Here is a 20,894-nt window from a genome sequence, read left to right on the forward strand (position 1 = left end):
CTGGGGTCATTTTGTAGGAAAAAAGGTGCGGGAGCTCAGTTGCATATCTTATTTGCATATGCCCCAGGATCTGTGCAGAGAGGAGAGAACTCCCAACTGCATGCAAACCCTGCCTGGCGGATCAAGAGCTGTGCTCCCAGGGCTTTTTTTGAGCAGGAACGCACAGGAATGCAGTTCCAGCTAGCTTGGTGTCAGGGGATGTGGCCTAATATGCAAATGAGTTCATGTTGCTTTTTCAACAAAAAAGTCCTGTGTAAAACAATGATGACATCAGGAGATGTGGCCTAATATGCAAACAAGTTCTGCTGGGCTTTTTCTCCAAAAGAAGCCCTGTGTGCTCCTGCAAACTCCTGATGAATTCAAGCCCAGGACATAGGCTTCCCAACCCTCCCGCTCTGGCGGGAGTCCCCTGGGTTTGCAGCCTCATCTCCCGGTCTTCAAGAAGTGGGAAGCGGGGGGTGGGGGGTGGAGGGGGGGTGGAGAACATACCTGTAGGCTTCATTATAGAGCTCCTGAGCTGTTTGTAAAATGTCTGCCCCTTTAAGGCTGGGCAGGGAGCAGGAAGGGCTTGGGAGAACAGCCCCGCCCTTTCTTTTGCTTTCACTTTCACAGCAAGAGTCCTCCGGAAGAAGATCTGGTAAGTGTGTGTGTGTGTGAGAGAGGGAGGGGGCAGGGGATTCCCTGGTTTGGAGGCCCTCCCCCCTTTTAGAAAGGGTGGGGGCGAGGGAAATGTCTACTGGGCATTCTATTATTCCCTATGGAGAACGATTCCCATAGGGAATAATAGGGAATTCATCCGTTGGTATTGGGGGCTCTGGGGGGGGCTATTTTTTGAGGTAGAGGCACCAAATTTTTAGTATAACATCTAGTGCCTCTCCCCAAAATACCCCCCAAGTTTCAAAACGATTGGACCAGAGGGTCCAATTCTATGAGCCCCAAAAGATGGTGCCCCTATACTTCATTATTTCCTATGGAAGAAAGGAATTTGAAAAGGTGTGCTGTCCCTTTAAATGTGATGGCCAGAACTCCCTTGGAGTTCAATTATGCTTGTCACATCCTTGTTCTTGGCTCCACCCCCAATGTCTCCTGGCTCCACCCCCAAAGTCTCCTGGCTCCACCCCCAAAGTCCCCAGATTTTTCTTTAATTGGACTTGGCAACCCTACCAGGACACCTCTGAAAAAGGTGCCATGAAACTAATCCTGAAGAAACCAGGTATACAATATTGTCACATGCTACTGTCTTCATCTTGAACCCATGTTTGGGATTAAGTGGGTGGAAGAGAACAAGATGAAACTGAATCCAAACCAAGGAGGCAACACTTGGTTGGGAAGCCACATTGAGCTGCTATTGTCAATATAGCCATGTGAGTAATGTGATTTTTACAAAACAGACGATAAGTGGCTGCATTGGGGAGGCCTAAAGCCTACCCACCTGTTTCGGCTACAAATCAAAAAGAGATAGTTTACATTTGGCAGGTACGAAAACTCTCACTGCATGTGTGATGCAAAGTCCCAGTGAACACAAGAACTCTGTAGTGTGTTGCTGGAGCTTTAGTTTACACAGCAAAATGTAAGAATATATTTTATATTTTTGACAATTAGCAAGCTGATACACAGTAAAGGAATGATACAGTTTTTAAATGAATAAATTCTGCTAGCTAATACTGCCTTTTATGTTTTATTTTATGTTTTCAGGGTAATTTTGGCTTAGTTTTGTTTTGCTATGTTGTGAGCCACTGAAAAAATATTATTCATAAAACAAGAATAAAATAACTTTTACTATATGATATAAATATTGTTATTGTGACAGTAGATTACTATGAAGGTATGGATTAGATAATGGCATAATGAAACAGATGGAGCTGCTGACTAGCCAACGCTACAGAAAAAAACTTCCCCAAACTGTCACAAGGCATTCTTCCTTAGTCATCATTATCCATGCTTTAAGGATGCCACACCCCTCCAGCAGGGGTTGGTGCCCCCCCCCCCCGCTTCCAAGTCTCACTTCTCCACTGCCAGCCAGTGGCTGGCTGGCATGGTGAAATGGCACCCCCCCCCCCCAAAAAAAAAAAACCAAAACAGAGAATGTGGAAATTAAATGCAATATGCCTACGTGACTCGGAAATTATGTAGGCATGTCAGGGAAGTTGACACTCTGGTTTTTGGGCTAAACTCTATGGCAGATAAAAACTGAAATGTTTAGTGCCCACAAAAAAAAATTAAATTTTGCCCCAAACAGAAAAATGGTGAATTAGTTAAAATTATACCAAGTTTTAATATTTATATTATTATGGTGGGAGGAGCCCACAAAGGCAAAAGTGCCTAGGACCCACAAAAGTCATAATGTAGCCCCAGCTGCTGTACACTTGGTGCTAATTTTCTTAGTCTGTTTGAGGTTGCAGGACTGATGTGTTCCTGTTATGAACTATATAACCAGTGACATGGTCTACAAGAGCCCTTAATGTATACTCCTTGCTTTACATTCTTTAAGATTCAGGTTACCTGTTTCACATCACAAATAAGATGATGCAGAAGTTGATTTGTTGGCCCTTGTTTCTAAAATGTTAACAGAAAAGAAGACAGATAATTAAGTTAATATGTGCATAAATTAAAGGAAGAAGAAATTATTTGCCTGTTCCTCCACTTTATCTAAACCATCCACGATAAGCAGGTATGCAGGAGAATCCTTGCATATTCTAGGGGTGCACCTATATAAGGCATTGACCAATATTTATGTCCAGATTCCAACTAGTTTTGTGTGCCTAAGAAAGTTCTAGGTTTGTGTCTTGTGCAGCCACCCAAACAGACAGTTATATAGAAAAATACTTTTATATCCCTTTAGATCAGGTATTGTATTTGTACAATTCAACTAACCAAAACAACTGCTGTTATATGCTAAAGTACAATAAATTTTCCCCTAAGCCGATGATGACAAATAGTCTTCAACATTTGAACCCTATAAATGCAAAGCCACTAGTGGAATCAGCAGTCACTGTGAGTTGGTCTGGTCAATTCCAATAAAAGCATTTTAAGTTATTTTTTACCTAATACAGAAAAATATCTTACATTCAAGGATACAAAGTTTTGCCCTAGTTGCACAGTAACTGAAAATAAAATGTACTGCAATAAATGTTGTTAATGGTAAAATAAGCATATATAAAGGTTTGTTTCTAATTGTGTAGAGGGCCTATATGCAGTTTCTCCAGCTTGTTTTGTCCTTAAACTACTCAAAAGCCTATTGAACTCTATTGAAAGGGGCTTATTCCCAGAAATGTATTTTTAGGACTTCACTGTTTAAAAGAATGGCTATAGTCCTATTGCTCTGCTAGAACTATTACTGAACAGAATTATATTAAGTTAAAAGTCCTGGAAATTCTAGGCACTTACAGTATTATATAGTTCTTCCAATCGGGATATAGTAAGAAAACGGTGAAGATTCACTCCATGTTCTATTAACAGCTTCACAAATTCCACACGGTCCATTACTAAAGCATCCAGCATTGCCTGTTCAAGGGAGTCAACCTTCAAAGGATGGTGTTGGGATCAAAATGCAGAAAAAAGGGGGGGGAGGAGAAAGCATGTAACTTACTATTTTTTGCATTTATTGGAAAATATTTGCATTCTCAAGGTTGGTAGCTAACCATCAAGTTGCTCTTTATACCACAAGAAAAGAAATAAAGAAAGCGAATTTTAAACACTGATACACAAAGAATAGCAAATGTCACAATTACCTTCCAGTGCTGACCATAGACCAATATATGTTTCTTTGCAATATCCAGTCTGTTCCAGGCTAGTGCCAGATTGAGCTGGTCTGGAGCAGACATTTTGGTCCCTTCAAAAAAGAAAATCTTATGTAAGATTTTTATGCACATTCTTTTCACACCTGCTTCATAAGAAACACTATATGCCTTTGCCAAGAAGGCAGAAGGGATAATACACAAGTACCTTTTAAAAGTGCAGTTAGGATTGCCAAATCAATGTCCTGATGCTCTTCTGATTCTGCATCAAATATAGTTATCTGTCAGAAAGTAAATCTAGTTACTGGTGGAAAACTGGAAACCTGTTTTCAAGAAAGCCATGGGACCAATTCAGGACTACTGTGAAAAAGGTCTGGCCAAAATAACTGTAGAGGTTACACAGAGCTGTAGAAGTTAAACAGACGATAACACTCAAAATTTCTCACTTCTTTCTGACAGTTTTTTGAAGCATAAGTAATCAGGGCTTTTTTTTGTAGAAAAAGCCCAGCAGAAATTCATTTGCATATTAGGCCACACACCCTGATGTCCCTATTGTTTCACATAGGGCCTTTTTTGTGGGAAAAGCCCAGCAGGAACTCATTTGCATATTAGGCCACACACACCCTAACACCAAGCCAGCCGGAACTGCCTTCCTGTGCATTCTTGCTCAAAAAAAGCATTGTAAGTAATAGAAGGCTAGTTTTGTCTTATAAAGGCCTGTCTAAAACCTCATCCCCCCCACCCCGGTTTCCTCTCTATTAATTTAAAATATTTATACCCTGCACTCTCAATAAAAAAATATGAGGTAGCGTACACCCCTTACCCATTTTGATGATCCATAAAATAATACTGAACTTCTTTCCTAGATCTACTGATCCAATCATGAGCAGTGTCAGCATACCAACGCTGTATATTCTGCTGTCCCAACATTAATTACCATTAGAATGCCACACTGGGGAATAAAACTCAGACGTATCTCTCTGTACACAGGAGAAGTGTCTTCTATAGCAATTTCGAACAGTCATATCCATTTCATGTTAATTACTGTTCCATGGTACAGAATCTGGAGGAGCTCCAGATAGGGTTGCCAATCCCCAGGTGGGGGCAGGGGATCCCCCGGTTTGGAGGCCCTCCCCCCGCTTCAGGGTTGTCAGAAAGTGGGGGAAGGGGAGGGAAATGTCTGCTGGGAACTCTTTTATTCCCTAGGGAGATTTATTCCCATAGAAAATAATGGAGAATTGATCCGCTCTGGGGGGGTCTGCTTTTTGAGGTAGAGGCACCAAATTTTCAGTATAGCATCTATTGCCTCTCCCCAAAATACCCCCCAAGTTTCAAAAAAAGTGGACCCGGGGGTCCAATTCTATGAGCCCCAAAAGAAGGTGCCCGTATCCTTCATTATTTCCTATGGAAGGAAGGCACTGAAAAGGTGTGTGTCCCTTAAAATGTGATGGCCAGAACTCCCTTTGGAGTTCAATTATGCTTGTCACAGCCTTGATCTTGGCTCCATCCCTAATGTCTCCTGGCTCCACCCCCAAAGTCTCCTGGCTCCACCCCCAAAGTCCCCAGATATTTCTTAAATTGGACTTGGTAACCCTAGCTCCATACCAGATTTTAGTTACAGCCAGGCAAGCTGCTATGTAGGCTTTTTTAGGCCTTGTGTTCCTTTCTTGTTTACTATAATTCAAGGCATATTCTGTTTACTTACAACCGCCTTCAACAATCTGAGTGACTACAGCATCTTAGAGTAACCATATTTTTAACCAGCCCTGAAATGATTTTGGTAAAATCTGAGTAGCCAGAACTTGAAGTGCAATGGAGTTGCTGTACTTGCAAAGGGTTTTCAACTTCTATGCTGAGGATGAGATGCTCTCAAAACAAGTCCTTGGATAAGATTCCCTGCACAGCCTCAGAAGCAGGCTGAGATGTTAACATTGCCAGCCTCCAGGTAGGGCCTGGAGATCTGTTTTTATGACTAATCTCCAACTGACAGAGATCAGCTCCCCTGAAGAAAATATATCCTTCAAAACCTCACCGGTTGAATTACCACTCACGCACAAAAGAGTAAACAAACATTTAGTGCACAGTTTATTAAAAAGTCCAAACAGCAAAATAATAGAACACCCACACGACACTCCCCATTCTATTATAGAACGACACTCCTTATTCTATTATATTAACAGAACGTTCGTTCTATTATTTTGCTGTATGGGCTGTGCACTAAATGTTTGTTTACACACTTTTTTTGTATGATTGATAATTCAACTGGTGAGGTTTTGAAGGATATATTGTACTTAATACACTGGTACCTGTGGTATTGTATTACCCCTGAAGAAAATGGCTGCTTTAATGGGTGGACTTTATGGCATTGTAACATGCTGAAGTAGGGTTGCCAATCCCCAGTTGGGGGCAGGGGATCCCGCGGTTTGGAGGCCATCCTCCTGTGTCAGGGTTATTAGAAAGCACGGGAGGGGCAAGGGAAATGTCTGCCGGGCACTCTATTATTCCTTATGGAGACCAGTCTCCATAGGGAACAATGGAGAATCAATCTGTGGGTATCTGGGGCTCTGGAGGGGCTGATTTTTGAAGCAGAGGCATTAAATTTTCAGCATCACATCTGGTGCCTCTCATCAACCCCCCCCCCCCAAAGTTTCAAAAAGATTGGACCAGGGGATCCAATACTATGAGCCCCAAAAGAAGGTGCCCCATCATCCATTATTTTTGATGAAAGGAAGGCATTTAAAAGGAGCGCAGTCCCTTTAAATGTGATGGCTAGAACTCCCTTTGGAGTTCAATCATGCTTTTCAGAACCTTGCTCCTGGCTCCAGCTCAAAAGTCCCAGATATTTCCTGAGTTGGACCTGGCAACCCTATGCTGAGGCCCCTCTTCTCCTCAAAACCCACCCACTCCCAGATCCACCCCTAAAAGTCTCCAGGTATTTTCCAATACAGACCTGGCAGCTCTATGAGATGTACATCAGAGGTAAGGAACCTAGCTTGAGCAAAGTGGCAAATTATTTTTGTGGCAAACTATTGGCAAATAATTTGCCTAGTTCAACAATGAAACTAAAGAGTGGTACATACTCTGGTGAAGTTGACAGCAAGCTACAGAACCATCCCCATCCTGAACAAAGGTCCTCTCATCTGCCTTTTGGACAGTTTCTCTAGATTTTATCAACATTATAATCTATAAGCAACCAATTTACACTTTATGTATCTAGACATTTTTATCATCCCATTCCAGAAAAGGGAAATCAGACTGATAGCCTATTGTACATTAACAGTGGATATATGAGTGAATTTGCACTTCCATTTTCTGCCATTCATTTCCCTACAAATTGTCCTTAGTAATCTTCAAACATGCAGTCATTATATTGCAATCAAAAGAGCTAAGCAAAGGTAATTATTGATAAATTTTGCTGGATAATCATCATTCTTAAGATAACTGCAATGCAACAACATCACTACCTATGTAAATATATGCAATAGGAAAAACTCTGTAGCCCAGCAGGAATGAGTTTAATTAAAAGAAACCAATGATGATGATTTATATCCCACCCTCCACTCCGAATTTCAGAGTCTCAGAGCGGCTCACAATCTCCTTTATCTTCCTCCCCCACAACAGACACTTTGTTACGTGGGTGGTGCTGAGAGAACTCACAACAGCTGCCCTTTCAAGGACAACCTCTGCCAGAGCGATGGCTGACCCAAGGCCATTCCAGCAGGTGCAAGTGGAGGAGTGTGGAATCAAACCTGGTTCTAACAGATAAGAGTCTGCATACTTAACCACTACACCAAACTGGCTCTTTGAGTTCATCATACTTACAGAATCCCTGTGTTCCATACACTCCATTAAAATTTTAAATAGGTGATGGGACTGCTTTTGCCCAAAACTGAAGGTGCTCTGAATCATTAATAATATTTCTTCCTTAAACTGAGAGGTTAGATCCCTGAGAGAGAAACATATGTACAAAGATCAACATGGAATCCTCTAATAATTAAATATTTTTAAAGAAAGTAACAGCAAATAGTGCACTGTTTTCCCCCACCCTTCTTGTTTAACTGAAATAAGCAACATCAACGCTTGTCCTTAAAAGGATACAGCATATTGTCTACTTTATTTATTATTTAACTTATATACTGTCCTCCCTCCACATGGGCTCAGGGCGGTGAACGACAACTTGTAAATACTATTCTAATATATACAAGTTAAAATTTTAAAACAGTAAAAACAGCAATCGTTAAACTAATCAGATGGCATTAACATTCTATATTGTTCCCTAATGGAGGAGGAGACGGGAGGCCAGGCTTGATGGTGAGTCATTGCTGTCTTCAGCTGTAGACCTGGCAGAACAGGTCCTGGGAAATGACATTAGGTGTCTACAGGTCATTAAGCAGAAAGTTCCACCAGTCCACTGCCATGACCAAAAAGGCCCTAGCTCTGGTCGAGGGCAGCCGGATCTCCTTGAGTACAGCTGGATGTCCATGAGGCCAGGGACCACCAGGAAGTTCTTATCTCCAGAGTGTAATACTCTTTGGGGGTTATACCAGGATAGGCAATCCTTTAAGCTATTAGATGTATTTATTTAAATTTATTTATTTTATTTCATTGGATTTATTAAACACCCTTTCCCTGCAAGCAGAGCTCAAGGTGGCTTACAACAGTATTGGATTTTTTGGATTTATATCCCGCCCTCCACTCCGAAGAGTCTCAGAGCGGCTCACAATCTCCTTTACCTTCCTCCCCCACAACAGACACCCTGTGAGGTGGGTGGGGCTGGAGAGGGCTCTCACAGCAGCTGCCCTTTCAAGGACAACCTCTGCCAGAGCTATGGCTGACCCAAGGCCATTCCAGCAGGTGCAAGTGGAGGAGGGGGGAATCAAACCCGGTTCTCCCAGATAAGAGTCCGCACACTTAACCACTACACCAAACTGGCTCTCGTATGTATGCAGCAGATAAATTAAATTAAAACCTTCCTTAAAAAAGAGACCAAATAAATAATATCCCTATTACAGGATGGCAAAATAGTTTCTTGGGGATTTTTCAGGTGGTGGGGGAGAGTGTGAGAATGCCTTACAGTACGCTGTTCTATCACCATCCTCAACTAAATGCTTGGTGGAATATCTCTGCCTTACATGCCCTGCAGAAAGGTAGCAGATCTCACAGGGCACAGATGTTTTCTGGCAGAGAGTTCTACCAGGCAGGGACCAGGGCTGAAAAAGTCCTGGCCCTAGTGGAGGACAGCTGGATCTCTCTCAGGCTGGGGACCTCCAGTGAGTTTTTATTCACTAGGCACAAAGCTCTTCCAGGGGCATACTGGGAGAGGCTGCCCCAAAGGTACTATTGGACATATGCATCATAAATTGAAGAGTCTACAGGTGTAGGTTGTAGGAATATAGTCTAAGTATCTGATTGACTCCCAACAACAGATTGGCTACCAGACTAATAAAAGGCAGAGCCCAGAGAAACAAGACCAAAAATTATTCCTCCTTTCCCTGACTCACTCCTATTGACATATGCATGAGTGGAAGCGCAAAATCAGAGATCAGCATGCTTCCTTTCCTGGTGAGGTGAGGAAGATTATGTTTACAGGGAAATTGTGTGCAGGGCAACCTGTGTGTGTCGCTGGCAATTTCCCATTCCTTTTGAACTTATCTGGGAATGAGTTTTGCTGAGATTAAAAGGATCTCTTTAGACACAAAATGCAGTGGGATGATTAGTCATACTGGGTTTTTTTGCCAAAGGCTAAACCTTATTACACAAGGAATTGTAATGGGCTCTACTGAAATAACAATTCTAAATAATCAATAATACTTTAACTATCAACATTTCACAACAGGATTCAGGACAGATTACTTGAGATGGTTTTAATTGTTGTACATTTTAATTTTTAAATATAGTTTACTTTGTGAACCCTTCTGTTGTAACCCACCCTGAACCCACTTGCAGGAAGGGTGGGATAGAAATTGAATTAATAAAGAATAAAAATAAATAAATAAATAAATAAATAAATAAATAAATAAATAAATAAATAAATAAAAATAAATAAAAGTGAAATGGTGAATCAATGGATTGGAAGGTGGCAGTGGAAGATAGCATGGGATTCCTGAGATCGATCATTCTACAAAACATTAATATTGTATCATCCAGTTCTCAATCTAAACACAGGCCTTGTTTCACCACTTCAGTTGCTTCATCTAGGCATAGGATTGCAGAATTTGGGCATGGATCCTGAGAAGGCAGGGTTCGGGAGGGACCTCAATGGAGTATAATGCCATAGAGTCTTCCAAAGCCACCATTTTCTCCAGGTAAACTGATCTCTGTCATATGAAGATCAGTTGTAATCAGTTGCAATCTTATTCAGGGAACAGAATGTCAGCGACTAAAGTTTCCCAGGTTTCAGAACAGAATGGCAGCAACTAAAGTATCCCAGGTTTCCTAAGCATATGTTTGCAATGTATAGCTGATATATAGGAACTATGAAGCCATTCTTCAAGGCATTTTGGGGAAGTATCATAAGGAACTAGAGTTGTTAGACAGAGTGCCTGAAGAACTATGGATGGAGGTTCATGGCATTGTACAGAAGGCAGCAATCAGCACCATCCCAAAGAAAAAGAAATGCAAGAAAGCAAAGTGGCTGTCTGATGAGGCTTTACAAATAGCTGAGGAAAGAAAGAAAGTGAAATGCAAAGGTGAAAAGGAAAAATTCATCCAACTGAATGCAGATTTCCAGATAACAGCAAGGAGAGATAAAGAGGCCTTCCTGAAGGAACAATGCAAAGCAATAGAGGAAAATAATAGAATGGAAAGGACAAGAGATCTCTTCAAGAAAATTGAACAAATCAAGGGAACGTTTCGTGCAAAGATGGCCATGATAAAGGACAAAAATGGTAGGGAACTAAGAGAGGCAGACGAGATCAGGAAGAGGTGGCAAGAATACACAGAAGAATTATACAAGAAGGATCTCAATGTCCCGAACAACTATGACAGTAAAATCAATGACCTTAAGTCAGACATCCTGGAGTGTGAAGTCAAATGGGCCTTAGAAAGCATTACTAACAACAAAGCAAGCGGAGATAATGATATCCCAGTTGAGCTATTCAAAGTCCTAAAAGATGATGCTGTTAAAGTGATGCACACATTATGTCAGAAAATTTGGAAAACACAACAGTGGCCACAAGATTGGGAAAGATCAGTTTATACTCCAATCCCAAAGAAGGGTAATGCCAAGGAATGTTCAAACTACCGCACCATTGCACTCATTTCACATGCCAGCAAGGTCATGTTAAAGATCCTGCAAGCTAGGCTTCAGCAGTATGTCGATCGGGAACTACCAGAAGTTCAAGCTGGGTTTCGGAGAGGTAGAGGAACTAGAGATCAGATTGCCAACATTCGATGGATTAGGGAGAAAGCACGGGAGTATCACAAAAACATCTATTTCTGCTTCATTGACTATGCTAAAGCTTTTGATTGTGTGGATCACAACAAACTGTGACAAGTCCTTAACAATATGGGAGTACCAGACCACCTCACATGTCTCCTGAGAAACCTATAAGGGTCAAGAAGCAACTGTCAGAATGGGATATGGAACAACTGATTGGTTTAGAATACAAAAAGGAGTTCGACAAGGATGTATATTGTCACCCTGCTTATTTAATTTATATGCAGAGTACATCATGTAGAATGCTGGCCTGGATGAAGCACAAGCCAGAATTAAGATTGCTGGGAAAAACTTCAACAACCTCAGATATGCAGATGACACTACTCTAATGGCAGAAAGGGAGGAGGACCTAAAGAACCTCTCGTTGAGGGTGAAAGAGGAGAGCACAAAAGTAGACTTGAAACTCAACATCAAAAAAACTAAGATCATGGCATCTGGCCCCATCACACCTTGGCAAATAGAAGGGGTAGACATGGAAGTAGTGACAGACTTCACATTTCTGAGATCCAAGATCACTACAGATGCTGACTGTAGCCATGAAATTAAAAGACATTTGCTCCTTGGGAGGGCAGCTACGGCGAACCTGGGCAGTATAATAAAAAGTAGAGTCATCACCCTGCCAACAAAAGTCCGTATAGTCAAAGGGATGGTATTCCCAGTAGTAATGTATGGCTATGAGAGCTGGACCATAAGGAAGGCCGAGCACAGAAGAATAGATGCTTTTGAGCTGTGGTGCTGGAGAAGGCTGCAAGAAGATCAAATCAGTCAGTCCTAAGGGAAATCAACCCAGACTGTTCCCTGGAAGGTCAGATGCTGAAGCTGAAGCTCAAATACTTTGGTCACCAAATGAGAAGGCAGCACTCCTTGGTGAAGATCCTGATGCTGGGGAAGACAGAAGGCAAAAGAAGAAGGGGACGGCAAAAGATGAGATGGCTGGACAGTGTTACTGATGTCTCTCTCTCTCTCTCTCGGCTTGGCTTCGCGAACGAAGATTTAAGAAGGGTGCAATAGTCCACGTTTGCTGCAGGCTCGCTGGTGGCTGACAAGACCAATGTGGGACAGGCAGGTCCGGCCACAGCGGCTGCAGGGAAAAGTCTGATTTAGGGTTGGTCCTGTAGCAGTGCGATTCTTCCTCAATCTCCTTTTGTCCTCAAGACCAGCTATGCGTGTGTTCTCAAAGGAAGAGACAGCCTGGTGGATGGTGTGCCTCCATGCTTTGCGATCTGAGGCTAGGTCAGACCACTGGTGATGGTTGATGTGACAGGTGCTAAGGGATTTCTTCAAGGAGTCCTTGTACCTCTTCTTTGGTGCCCCTCTATTTCGATGGCCGGTGGAGAGTTCGCCATACAGGGCAATCTTGGGAAGGCGGTGGTTTTCCATCCTAGAAATATGCCCTGCCCAGCGCAGCTGCGTCTTCAAAAGCAGTGCCTCGATGCTGGTAACCTCTGCCCGCTTGAGGACTTCAGTGTTGGTCACAAAGTCACTCCAGTGGATGTTGAGGATGGTGCGAAGGCAGCGCTGATGAAAGCGCTCGAGGAGTCGCAGGTGATGACGGTATAAAACCCACGATTCGGAGCCATAGATGAGGGTTGTCATCACAACCGCTTTGTAAACACTGATCTTTGTGCCTTTTTTCAGATGCTTGTTGCTCCACACTCTTTTGTGCAGTCGGCCAAATGCACGGTTTGCCTTTGCCAGCCTGTTGTCAATCTCCTTGTCGATCTTGGCATCTGAGGAGATGATGCACCCCAGGTAGCTGAACTGCTGGACTGTCTTCAGAACTGATTCACCCACAGTGATGCAGGGAGGGTGATAATCTTCCTGGGGTGCAGGCTGGTGGAGAACTTCTGTCTTCTTCAGACTAACTTCTAGGCCGAATAGCTTGGCAGCCTCTGCAAAGCAGGACGTCATATGCTGCAGAGCTGATACCGAGTGGGAGACGAGTGCAGCATCATCAGCAAACAGTAGCTCTCGGATGAGTTTTTCCATTGTCTTGGAGTGTGCCTTTAGTCGCCTCAGGTTGAACAGGCTGCCATCGGTGCGATAGTGGATGTAGACACCATCGTCCTCATCTAGATCTACTGCGGCTCTTTGAAGCATCATGCTAAAGAAGATCGTAAAGAGAGTTGGCGCGAGAACGCAGCCTTGCTTTACACCTGTGCCTATTGGGAAGGGCTCCGAGAGGTCGTTGCAGTGTCTGACTTGGCCTCGCTGGTCTTCGTGTAGCTGGATGATCATGCTGAGGAACCTTGGGGGACATCCTAAACGTTCCAAGATTTGCCACAGGCCTTTCCTGCTAACGGTATCGAAAGCTTTGGTAAGGTCGACAAAAGTCACATACAGAGCCTTGTTCTGTTCCCTGCATTTCTCTTGGAGCTGCCTGAGAACAAATACCATGTCGGTGGTGCTCCTGTTAGCTCTGAAGCCGCACTGGCTCTCTGGGAGGAGTTCTTCTGCAATGGTGGGCACCAGTCTGTTCAGGAGTATTCTGGCAAGGATTTTGCCTGCAATGGAGAGCAGGGTTATCCCCCGGTAGTTGGAGCAGTCTGACTTTTCCCCTTTGTTCTTGTATAGGGTGATGATGATTGCATCGCGAAAGTCCTGTGGTAATTTGCCTTGTTCCCAGCAGGTGACAAGTACTTTGTGAAGTGAGCTATGTAGTACTGTGCCCCCATGCTTCCAGATCTCTGGTGGAATTCCATCAACTCCTGCTGCCTTGCCACTTTTCAGTTGCTTGATGGCTTTAACAGTCTCTTCTAGGGTGGGGATCTCATCCAACTCTGTTTTCACCGGTTGAAGTGGGGTGAGGTGGATTGCTGAATCTTGAACTACGCGGTTGGCACTGAAGAGAACCTGAAAATACTCCGACCACCGGTTCAGTATGGATGCCTTGTCTGTGAGGAGCACTTGGCCGTCTGCACTATGCAAGGGACTCTGAGCCTGATATGATGGACCATATACTGCCTTCAGGGCTTCGTAGAACCCTCTTAAATCACCAGTGTCTGCACACAGCTGGGTTCTCTCTGCAAGCTTGGTCCACCACTCGTTCTGAATGTCTCGAAGCTTGCGCTGGAGGTTGCTACATGCAGCGCGAAAGGTTGCTTTTTTCCCAGGACAGGAGGGCTGAGCAAGATGTGCTTGGTAGGCAGATCTCTTTTTTGCCAGTAATTCTTGGATCTCTTGATTGTTCTCATCAAGCCAGTCCTTGTTCTTCCTTGTGGAGAACCCGAGGACTTCTTCAGAGATCTGCAGGACGGTAGTTTTTAGGTGTTCCCAGAGTGCTTCTGGAGAAGGGTCTGTGGGGCAACTGAGGTCCTCAATTCTTGACTGGAGTTTTGCCTGGAAGGCAGCTTTAACTTCGGCTGACTGGAGGCTGCCAACCTGAAACTTCCTCCGAGGGATACCTCCTCTCCTGGGTGTGGGTTTAAAGTGAAGACGGAGATTGCAGCGTATAAGACGATGATCCGTATGACATTCTGCGCTGGGCATTACTCGGGTGTGTAAGACATCTCGAAGGTCTCTCTGGCGCACCAGAATGTAGTCGATAAGGTGCCAATGCTTGGACCGTGGGTGCATCCAGGTTGTCTTCAGTCTGTTCTTCTGCTGGAAGATAGTGTTGGTGATGGTGAGCTGGTGCTCCATGCAGAATTCTAGCAGGAGGCGCCCGTTGTCATTGCAGTTGCCAATGCCGTGTTTGCCAAGTACTCCTTTCCAGGCTTCCGAGTCTTTACCTACTCTGGCATTGAAGTCGCCAAGGATGATCACCTTGTCCTCTGTAGGGGTCTTCCGTACAAGGTTGCGTAGATCAGCATAGAACTTGTTCTTTTCTGCAGGATCTGCTTGAAGGGTTGGGGCATACACACTGAAGAGTGTTGCATGCTGCTTGTTTTGAAGTGGGAGGCGCATGGACATGATGCGATCTGAGTGACCTGTTGGAAGGTTTTCGAGTTTGGAGGCAATGGAGTTCCTGACCATGAAGCCAACGCCAGAAAGGCGGCTCTCAGCCTTTGACTTACCCGACCAGTAGAGGGTATAGCCAGCACCGTGTTCTTGAAGACTACCTTCCTCAGGGAAACGGACCTCACTGAGAGCTGTTATGTCGATATTCAACCTGAGAAGTTCGTGGGCAACTAGAGCAGAGCGTCGTTCAGGGCGACCACTGCCTACTGTGTCAAGCATGGTTCTGATGTTCCAACACGCAAGCTTTAGTCTTTGCACACTTTGTGAGGCAGGTGCATGCCTTTTCTTTGTTGTTATTTTTCGACCGCAAGTAAGGATGCCCGTTGACCGCGGCTAGCCAACTGGGGTGGGGGAGACGAGCTTTGTTTAGGCCACCTTTTCTAGGCCCCTCTCCGTGTGGAGCAAGCAGTGCTGTCCCTAGATAAGGCTGCTTGGTCGTTCAGGGTGCTGCCGAAAGATGCTTTCGTCTCCGGGTTAGCATCAGGCGACCAATATCCTGAACCGCCTACATGCAGGATCGGGACTGCGGCTTCCAGTGGCACCTTCCACCTGCCGTTTCGCCCCTTGCCTATCGCTTGATGCGTTGTGGGTTGTGTGTGTGGATATGCCCTTCAGGCCTGCGCAGAGGAATTTTTTAGGTGAAGCGCAGTGTGCGCGGTACTGGCTCCACCCTTTCACCTGGGGGTCATCTGCCATGGCCCAGTAAGCCGGGACGCCGGCAGTGAGTCCTCCAGGTGGTAGGTGTTACATTAACGAGCTCTATCTGCCCGGGTTTGATGTTAGAGTTTTCCTTCTCTTAGGCTGACGAAGTTGGTGGGCCCAGCCTGCCCAGCCGGTTATACCGCCGGACAATTCGGTCGCACCATGACACCATGACTGATGTAACAAACACAAATTTGAGCAGACTTCGGAGGATGGTGGAAGACAGGAGGGTCTGGTGTGACTTCGTCCATGGGGTCGCAAAGAGTCGGACTCAACTGTGCGACTGAACAAAATATCATAAAGGGGTATAGCATGAAAGGGCCTGTAAAGAAAACAATGGAGAAATGTAAACTTGAAAACTGACATTTCCTTTTGCAGCTGAATGCTTACCACACTATTTAAAAAAAAACATTTGGAATGAAAGGTTTCCTTGCCTACAGCACCATACACTCTATTAATTTTAAATACCTGAAGGCATTTTGTTGCAAATACTGGAACTTGAAAGTACTCACGTTATATCAGCAGTGTGTTTGTGCATGAAAGCAATGAGGTCAGCAGCTCTCCCAGTTCCTTCACAAACTACTACAGGAACAGTAGGTTTTTCCTTCAGATATTCCCATACTGTCAGGATCTCATTTGGATCACCTTCCACCAGTAGCCCAACTAAGGGCACTCCTTGTCCCATTCCTATTTCAAAACAAGCAGAAACAGCCACCAGCAACTCAAGGCATATTTTCTCAAATTCACACCAATGGTCACTTTTGCCCTATCAAGGGGGGGAAAGATAAGAGAAAATTTGTGTGATAAGACTTTTTCAAGTAAGAAAAAATTGAATATTCCTAGAACCGGCAACAAAAATCAAATATTGCTGATGAAAATAGAAAATGCTAGCTAAAACGGAAATCAAATAATAGTGAAACTGACTCTGTGTAGAAAATGTACATATGCAGAAGGTCATGTGGAAGAGAGTAATCATGCCTGCTAGCCTCACCTATGTCTTCCATGTGTTCATCATGATTTTTCTGAACACAGGAAAGATTCATATAAGCTGACCTTTGGAGACGGAGAGAGTCTAGGTGGATATGGGTTCTACACCTGTATGCTCAGTTCAGAGGTTATATGAATACACATATCAAGGAAAGGATGAATGTGCAATTCTGATCTTCCCATCACACACTGATTCTGAATAGGATACATTTATGATATGGATATTGCAACAACTAAAAATATGTTCCATGAAGATCTTTAATAAGACTTCTTATTAATAGAGGTAAGCTAAAGTAGTTTTATAGACTTCCATTTCACCAAATTAAAATTGGCCCAGCTCTCTCTGAAATAAACACAGAAAGCCTTAGAGCCAATTTCATGGTGGATTAGTTCTATACACAGGGATCACTTGGAGAGCCTGTGGCTGAAATGCTGGGAAAATCTGCATTGCAGATTTAAGGTATGCCCCATTCACTGATCTGATATATGAAAAATATATACCATCCTGAGGTCCCAGAGAACATGTTCCCTCTAGTTTCTTAACATTAATGTTTGGAAACAACAAGCATAATTTCTCAGAGAAGTATCTGTGAGGTTGATTATGGGAGTAATGAAAAATTAGCATTACTTACTAGTATGGATTTTCTGAAGTGAAAGGTATTTCTCCAGATTCCTCCTGAGCTTCATCTCATTACCATACTTGCCCACTGTCCCATCATCAGCCAGTATGAAATGTGAATGCATACTATTTAGTTTGCTCAACTTACTGAGTGGGTTGCTCAAAGTCTGATACAGGCAGACTACCTAAAGAGAATTAAAAGCAAAAGTGGTCCTTCCAAAACAAAAAACAAACCAACACTCTGGTACTGTTATCAGGATGGCTTTACATGCTCAGAATGAGGAAAATAGGGACCCCTGCCATACATAGCATAATATATTGCACATCCACTTACGGTACTTTGAGTCATACAGTCATAATGTTCTCTGTCTTATAGTAGTACTTTTGCACTCAGTAGAACTTCTATACAATGAGAAGCTTAACCAAAACAAAGATTATATTGGCTGGTGGGGGGAGACCTTACAATTCAGTTTGCATAATACACATTTTCATGAACAGGCAGATAACTTGTTGCCTTAATGAAAACTTGTCCTATGCAAACTGAATGCTTGGGGTGAAGGTCTTTTCAAAATAAATATATAACAAAGAGCATTAATCAACTCACATTTTTCCCAATGAGGTCCTTTTGGTTCTCAATGATACCCCAGGGAGGGATTCCAACAGCCCAGATCTTTCTTAAATGCTGAGAAGCATGAACTTTTAATGCATCACCAACATGCTTGGATATTCCTAAACAAATTATTAGTATAAAACAATTGTCATTTTTCCATGGCATCTTATTCCAAAAGGGAAAATCTATGTCAAGTCAATAGACATGGTCTGAGAGATCCATACTCAGAAAGAAATACCAAGGCATTTGTGTGTCCAATCTGGATTAGGACTATGGCACATGCAGGGGCTTACTCCTTCCTTCATACTATTTTCCCTGCCCAAAACAGCCCCAGGTAGCTGTTTGCCCCACTGGTAAAATTACATGTAATGGGAGTTCTAAACTTACTTCCCACACATTGGTGAACTTTTCCTCTGTCACGTGCTTATTACTAGAAGTTAGTTTAGTTGAAATAAAATTATTTGAACAGAGAACATGGAAGCAGCAGTGTAGATACAGTTGAAGTCTCCTCACCACACACCTATTGATATTGAACCTTGCTTTTAACATTATAAGAGTAGACCTATGTTTCAACAGAGAAATCTTCCACTGTGTCTGTGGAATTGCCTCTACTTATACAAAGGGGTGGGGTCCAAGGATTTATTACAGGAGGCAGTATGACTGCAGTATCCCCTGGCCAGAATATTTTGGTACATGTGCATCTAGAAGATATGAACACACTGAACATGCAGAGTAATCAAGAGACAGAATGGTCACGTAACCTTTCATGTGTGTTAATATAATAATTAACATACACTATCAACACACTGTAACATGCTGCTCAGCTTGTCATATAGAATGAGAAGATAACATTAAAAATACTATACCAGTATTGATGCCTTCTGTTAGTATCCATGCCCCTGTAGTCTCAGCAGCTTTGACCAAGCCTTTGCTGAAAAGCTGCTTAAGTTTAGATGGAAGCTTGAAGTTTTGGTTTCCACCATGAACAGAAATTACCAGTTTTGGCAGTTCCATCTGCCATTCTTTCACCATCAATTGCAGCAACTGATCCAGCTTGGTGTCATAAGAAGTTCTAATATACTGAGGGGGGGAAACTGCATTTTTTAGAACATACATGGAAGGAGAGAGTATATTGGTACTTTCCCAGAAGAATAACATAGTATTTTGGTTCTAATCTTTTCAGTTTGCCACTAGTTTTAATAATTCTTCTAGCCAATTCCTTCACATCTATACAAAAATATCATCATGTCTGCATCCAGAACATGACAGCCTTTAACAGTTGCCTTCAAAATTTTTATTTGCATAAAATTACCCGTTTTCAAAGTCCATGGTTACAGTAACCACTTAACTACATATGACAGAAGTAAATCCGTCAATGGCAAAGTGAGATGATATGAATTAGAAGGAATACCCCCTCTGTAGCACTTGATCAGTCTCACATATACATTCCTTCTATTGATGCTGTTGTCACTAAATTGATCAGGTTATAAAACAACTGTTAAAACCTCATTTAAAATGTATACAAACCTTGGCATGGTAGGTATGATCGCCATCTTGGAAATTGATAGTACCAAAGGTATCAGTTGGACTTGCCTCTGTATTCTTTTGGACAGACCATTCTTCTTTCTCCTTCACAGACTGGCCAGCAGGCCAACTATAATCTATCCCAGGATGGTCTCCAATGAGCCGTCCACAGCAACATCTCAAATAAAACAAATGAATACTCAGTAATCAGGGCACACATCTAATAAATTCTGCATATCTTGGAATGCTGAACAGCTCACATTATTGTACTGAATTATAATGCTATTATAGTTGCCTCGACTTTTTCAGAAACCCAAGTAACCTGAGGGTTTTTCCAAATATCTTCAGATGCCTGTAAAGTCTTTTTAAAATATAACCAATTTTGTGTTAAAACTCACTAATCTATTTCATAAGGAACTTACCTTAATCCTTCTGGTATTTACCAGAACATTAGCCAAGCCGAAAATTTACAACAATACTACTATTAACATGGCATGCTTGCTAGAATCTGTGTCATGGAAAGGCAAACTGTTTTTACAATATGTGGTATCAATTCCTTGTCATTTCCGAATTTTTTTCTCAAGTTATATCTCTTAAACTCCCCCACTGTCTTAGAAGTCTGAGAGGGGGTGTGAGGAACAGTCAGGGTCAGCATAGTAATAGTGACCACTATGAATTTTTGTCATCTTTACCCAGTACCTCAAGCACACAGAATAAAATCTTGTCAGAAATTAAAAGCACCAAGACGTTTTTAAATTCAAAACCAAAATATGAAGTTTATTGGATACAGAAGGCAAGGAAGGGAGCAAATAATAATTATAGGCTGGTTATTAAATCAGTTGGCAGGCAGAAATTCAACTAATCAAATGATCTCTAATCACCAGAGATGTTGGCAGGCTGAAGTAATATAAACAACAGGCAGGCTGATATTGTAAAACAAAACAAATGGGCAGCATTTCCTCAACACTTGAAAACACTCTTATCAGAGAAAGATGTATAAAAGTTGGTTCAGGCTTCTAAATATAAAATCCACACACTCTTTGTCTTTCACTCAGAGGAGTGTCTGAACATGTGCCAGAATCACTCTCCGCTAGCATTCAGGTAGACTCCAGACATTGAGTAATACTAAAGGAGTAACAACCTTGAGTGCTATCACACCAGCACCTCAGTTCCCTGTGTTCAGTCCCACACAGCTATTCTCCCTGTCTGACTTCTGGGATTTCCTAACAGCCACGAGATCTTTAGCCTCTCCCAGTGTGTTTGCGTTCTGTATTTGAACCAGGAATCTGCCCTGTAGCACTGACAGAACTCCTCAGC

At 42.8% G+C, this 20,894-nt stretch overlaps 1 protein-coding gene across 1 annotated transcript in view; it reads right to left on the bottom strand.

The window, feature by feature from the left end:
• Positions 1–20,894, bottom strand: part of LOC132590571 (transient receptor potential cation channel subfamily M member 6-like) — an 80,312-nt gene that overhangs the window by 42,922 nt on the left and 16,496 nt on the right. The window contains exons 4-13 of the mRNA XM_060263508.1: positions 19,581–19,755; positions 18,920–19,133; positions 18,048–18,172; positions 17,457–17,628; positions 16,350–16,524; positions 7,560–7,683; positions 3,946–4,018; positions 3,732–3,832; positions 3,388–3,522; positions 2,503–2,556 (exon numbers count right to left, since the gene is read on the bottom strand). Coding sequence (XP_060119491.1) covers positions 2,503–2,556; positions 3,388–3,522; positions 3,732–3,832; positions 3,946–4,018; positions 7,560–7,683; positions 16,350–16,524; positions 17,457–17,628; positions 18,048–18,172; positions 18,920–19,133; positions 19,581–19,755 — 1,348 coding nt within the window. The remainder of the gene's footprint in view (positions 1–2,502; positions 2,557–3,387; positions 3,523–3,731; positions 3,833–3,945; positions 4,019–7,559; positions 7,684–16,349; positions 16,525–17,456; positions 17,629–18,047; positions 18,173–18,919; positions 19,134–19,580; positions 19,756–20,894) is intronic.

The sequence above is a fragment of the Heteronotia binoei genome, unplaced genomic scaffold, assembly GCF_032191835.1.
Source record: "Heteronotia binoei isolate CCM8104 ecotype False Entrance Well unplaced genomic scaffold, APGP_CSIRO_Hbin_v1 ptg000303l, whole genome shotgun sequence".
In the NCBI taxonomy this organism is placed as follows: Eukaryota; Metazoa; Chordata; class Lepidosauria; order Squamata; family Gekkonidae; genus Heteronotia; species Heteronotia binoei.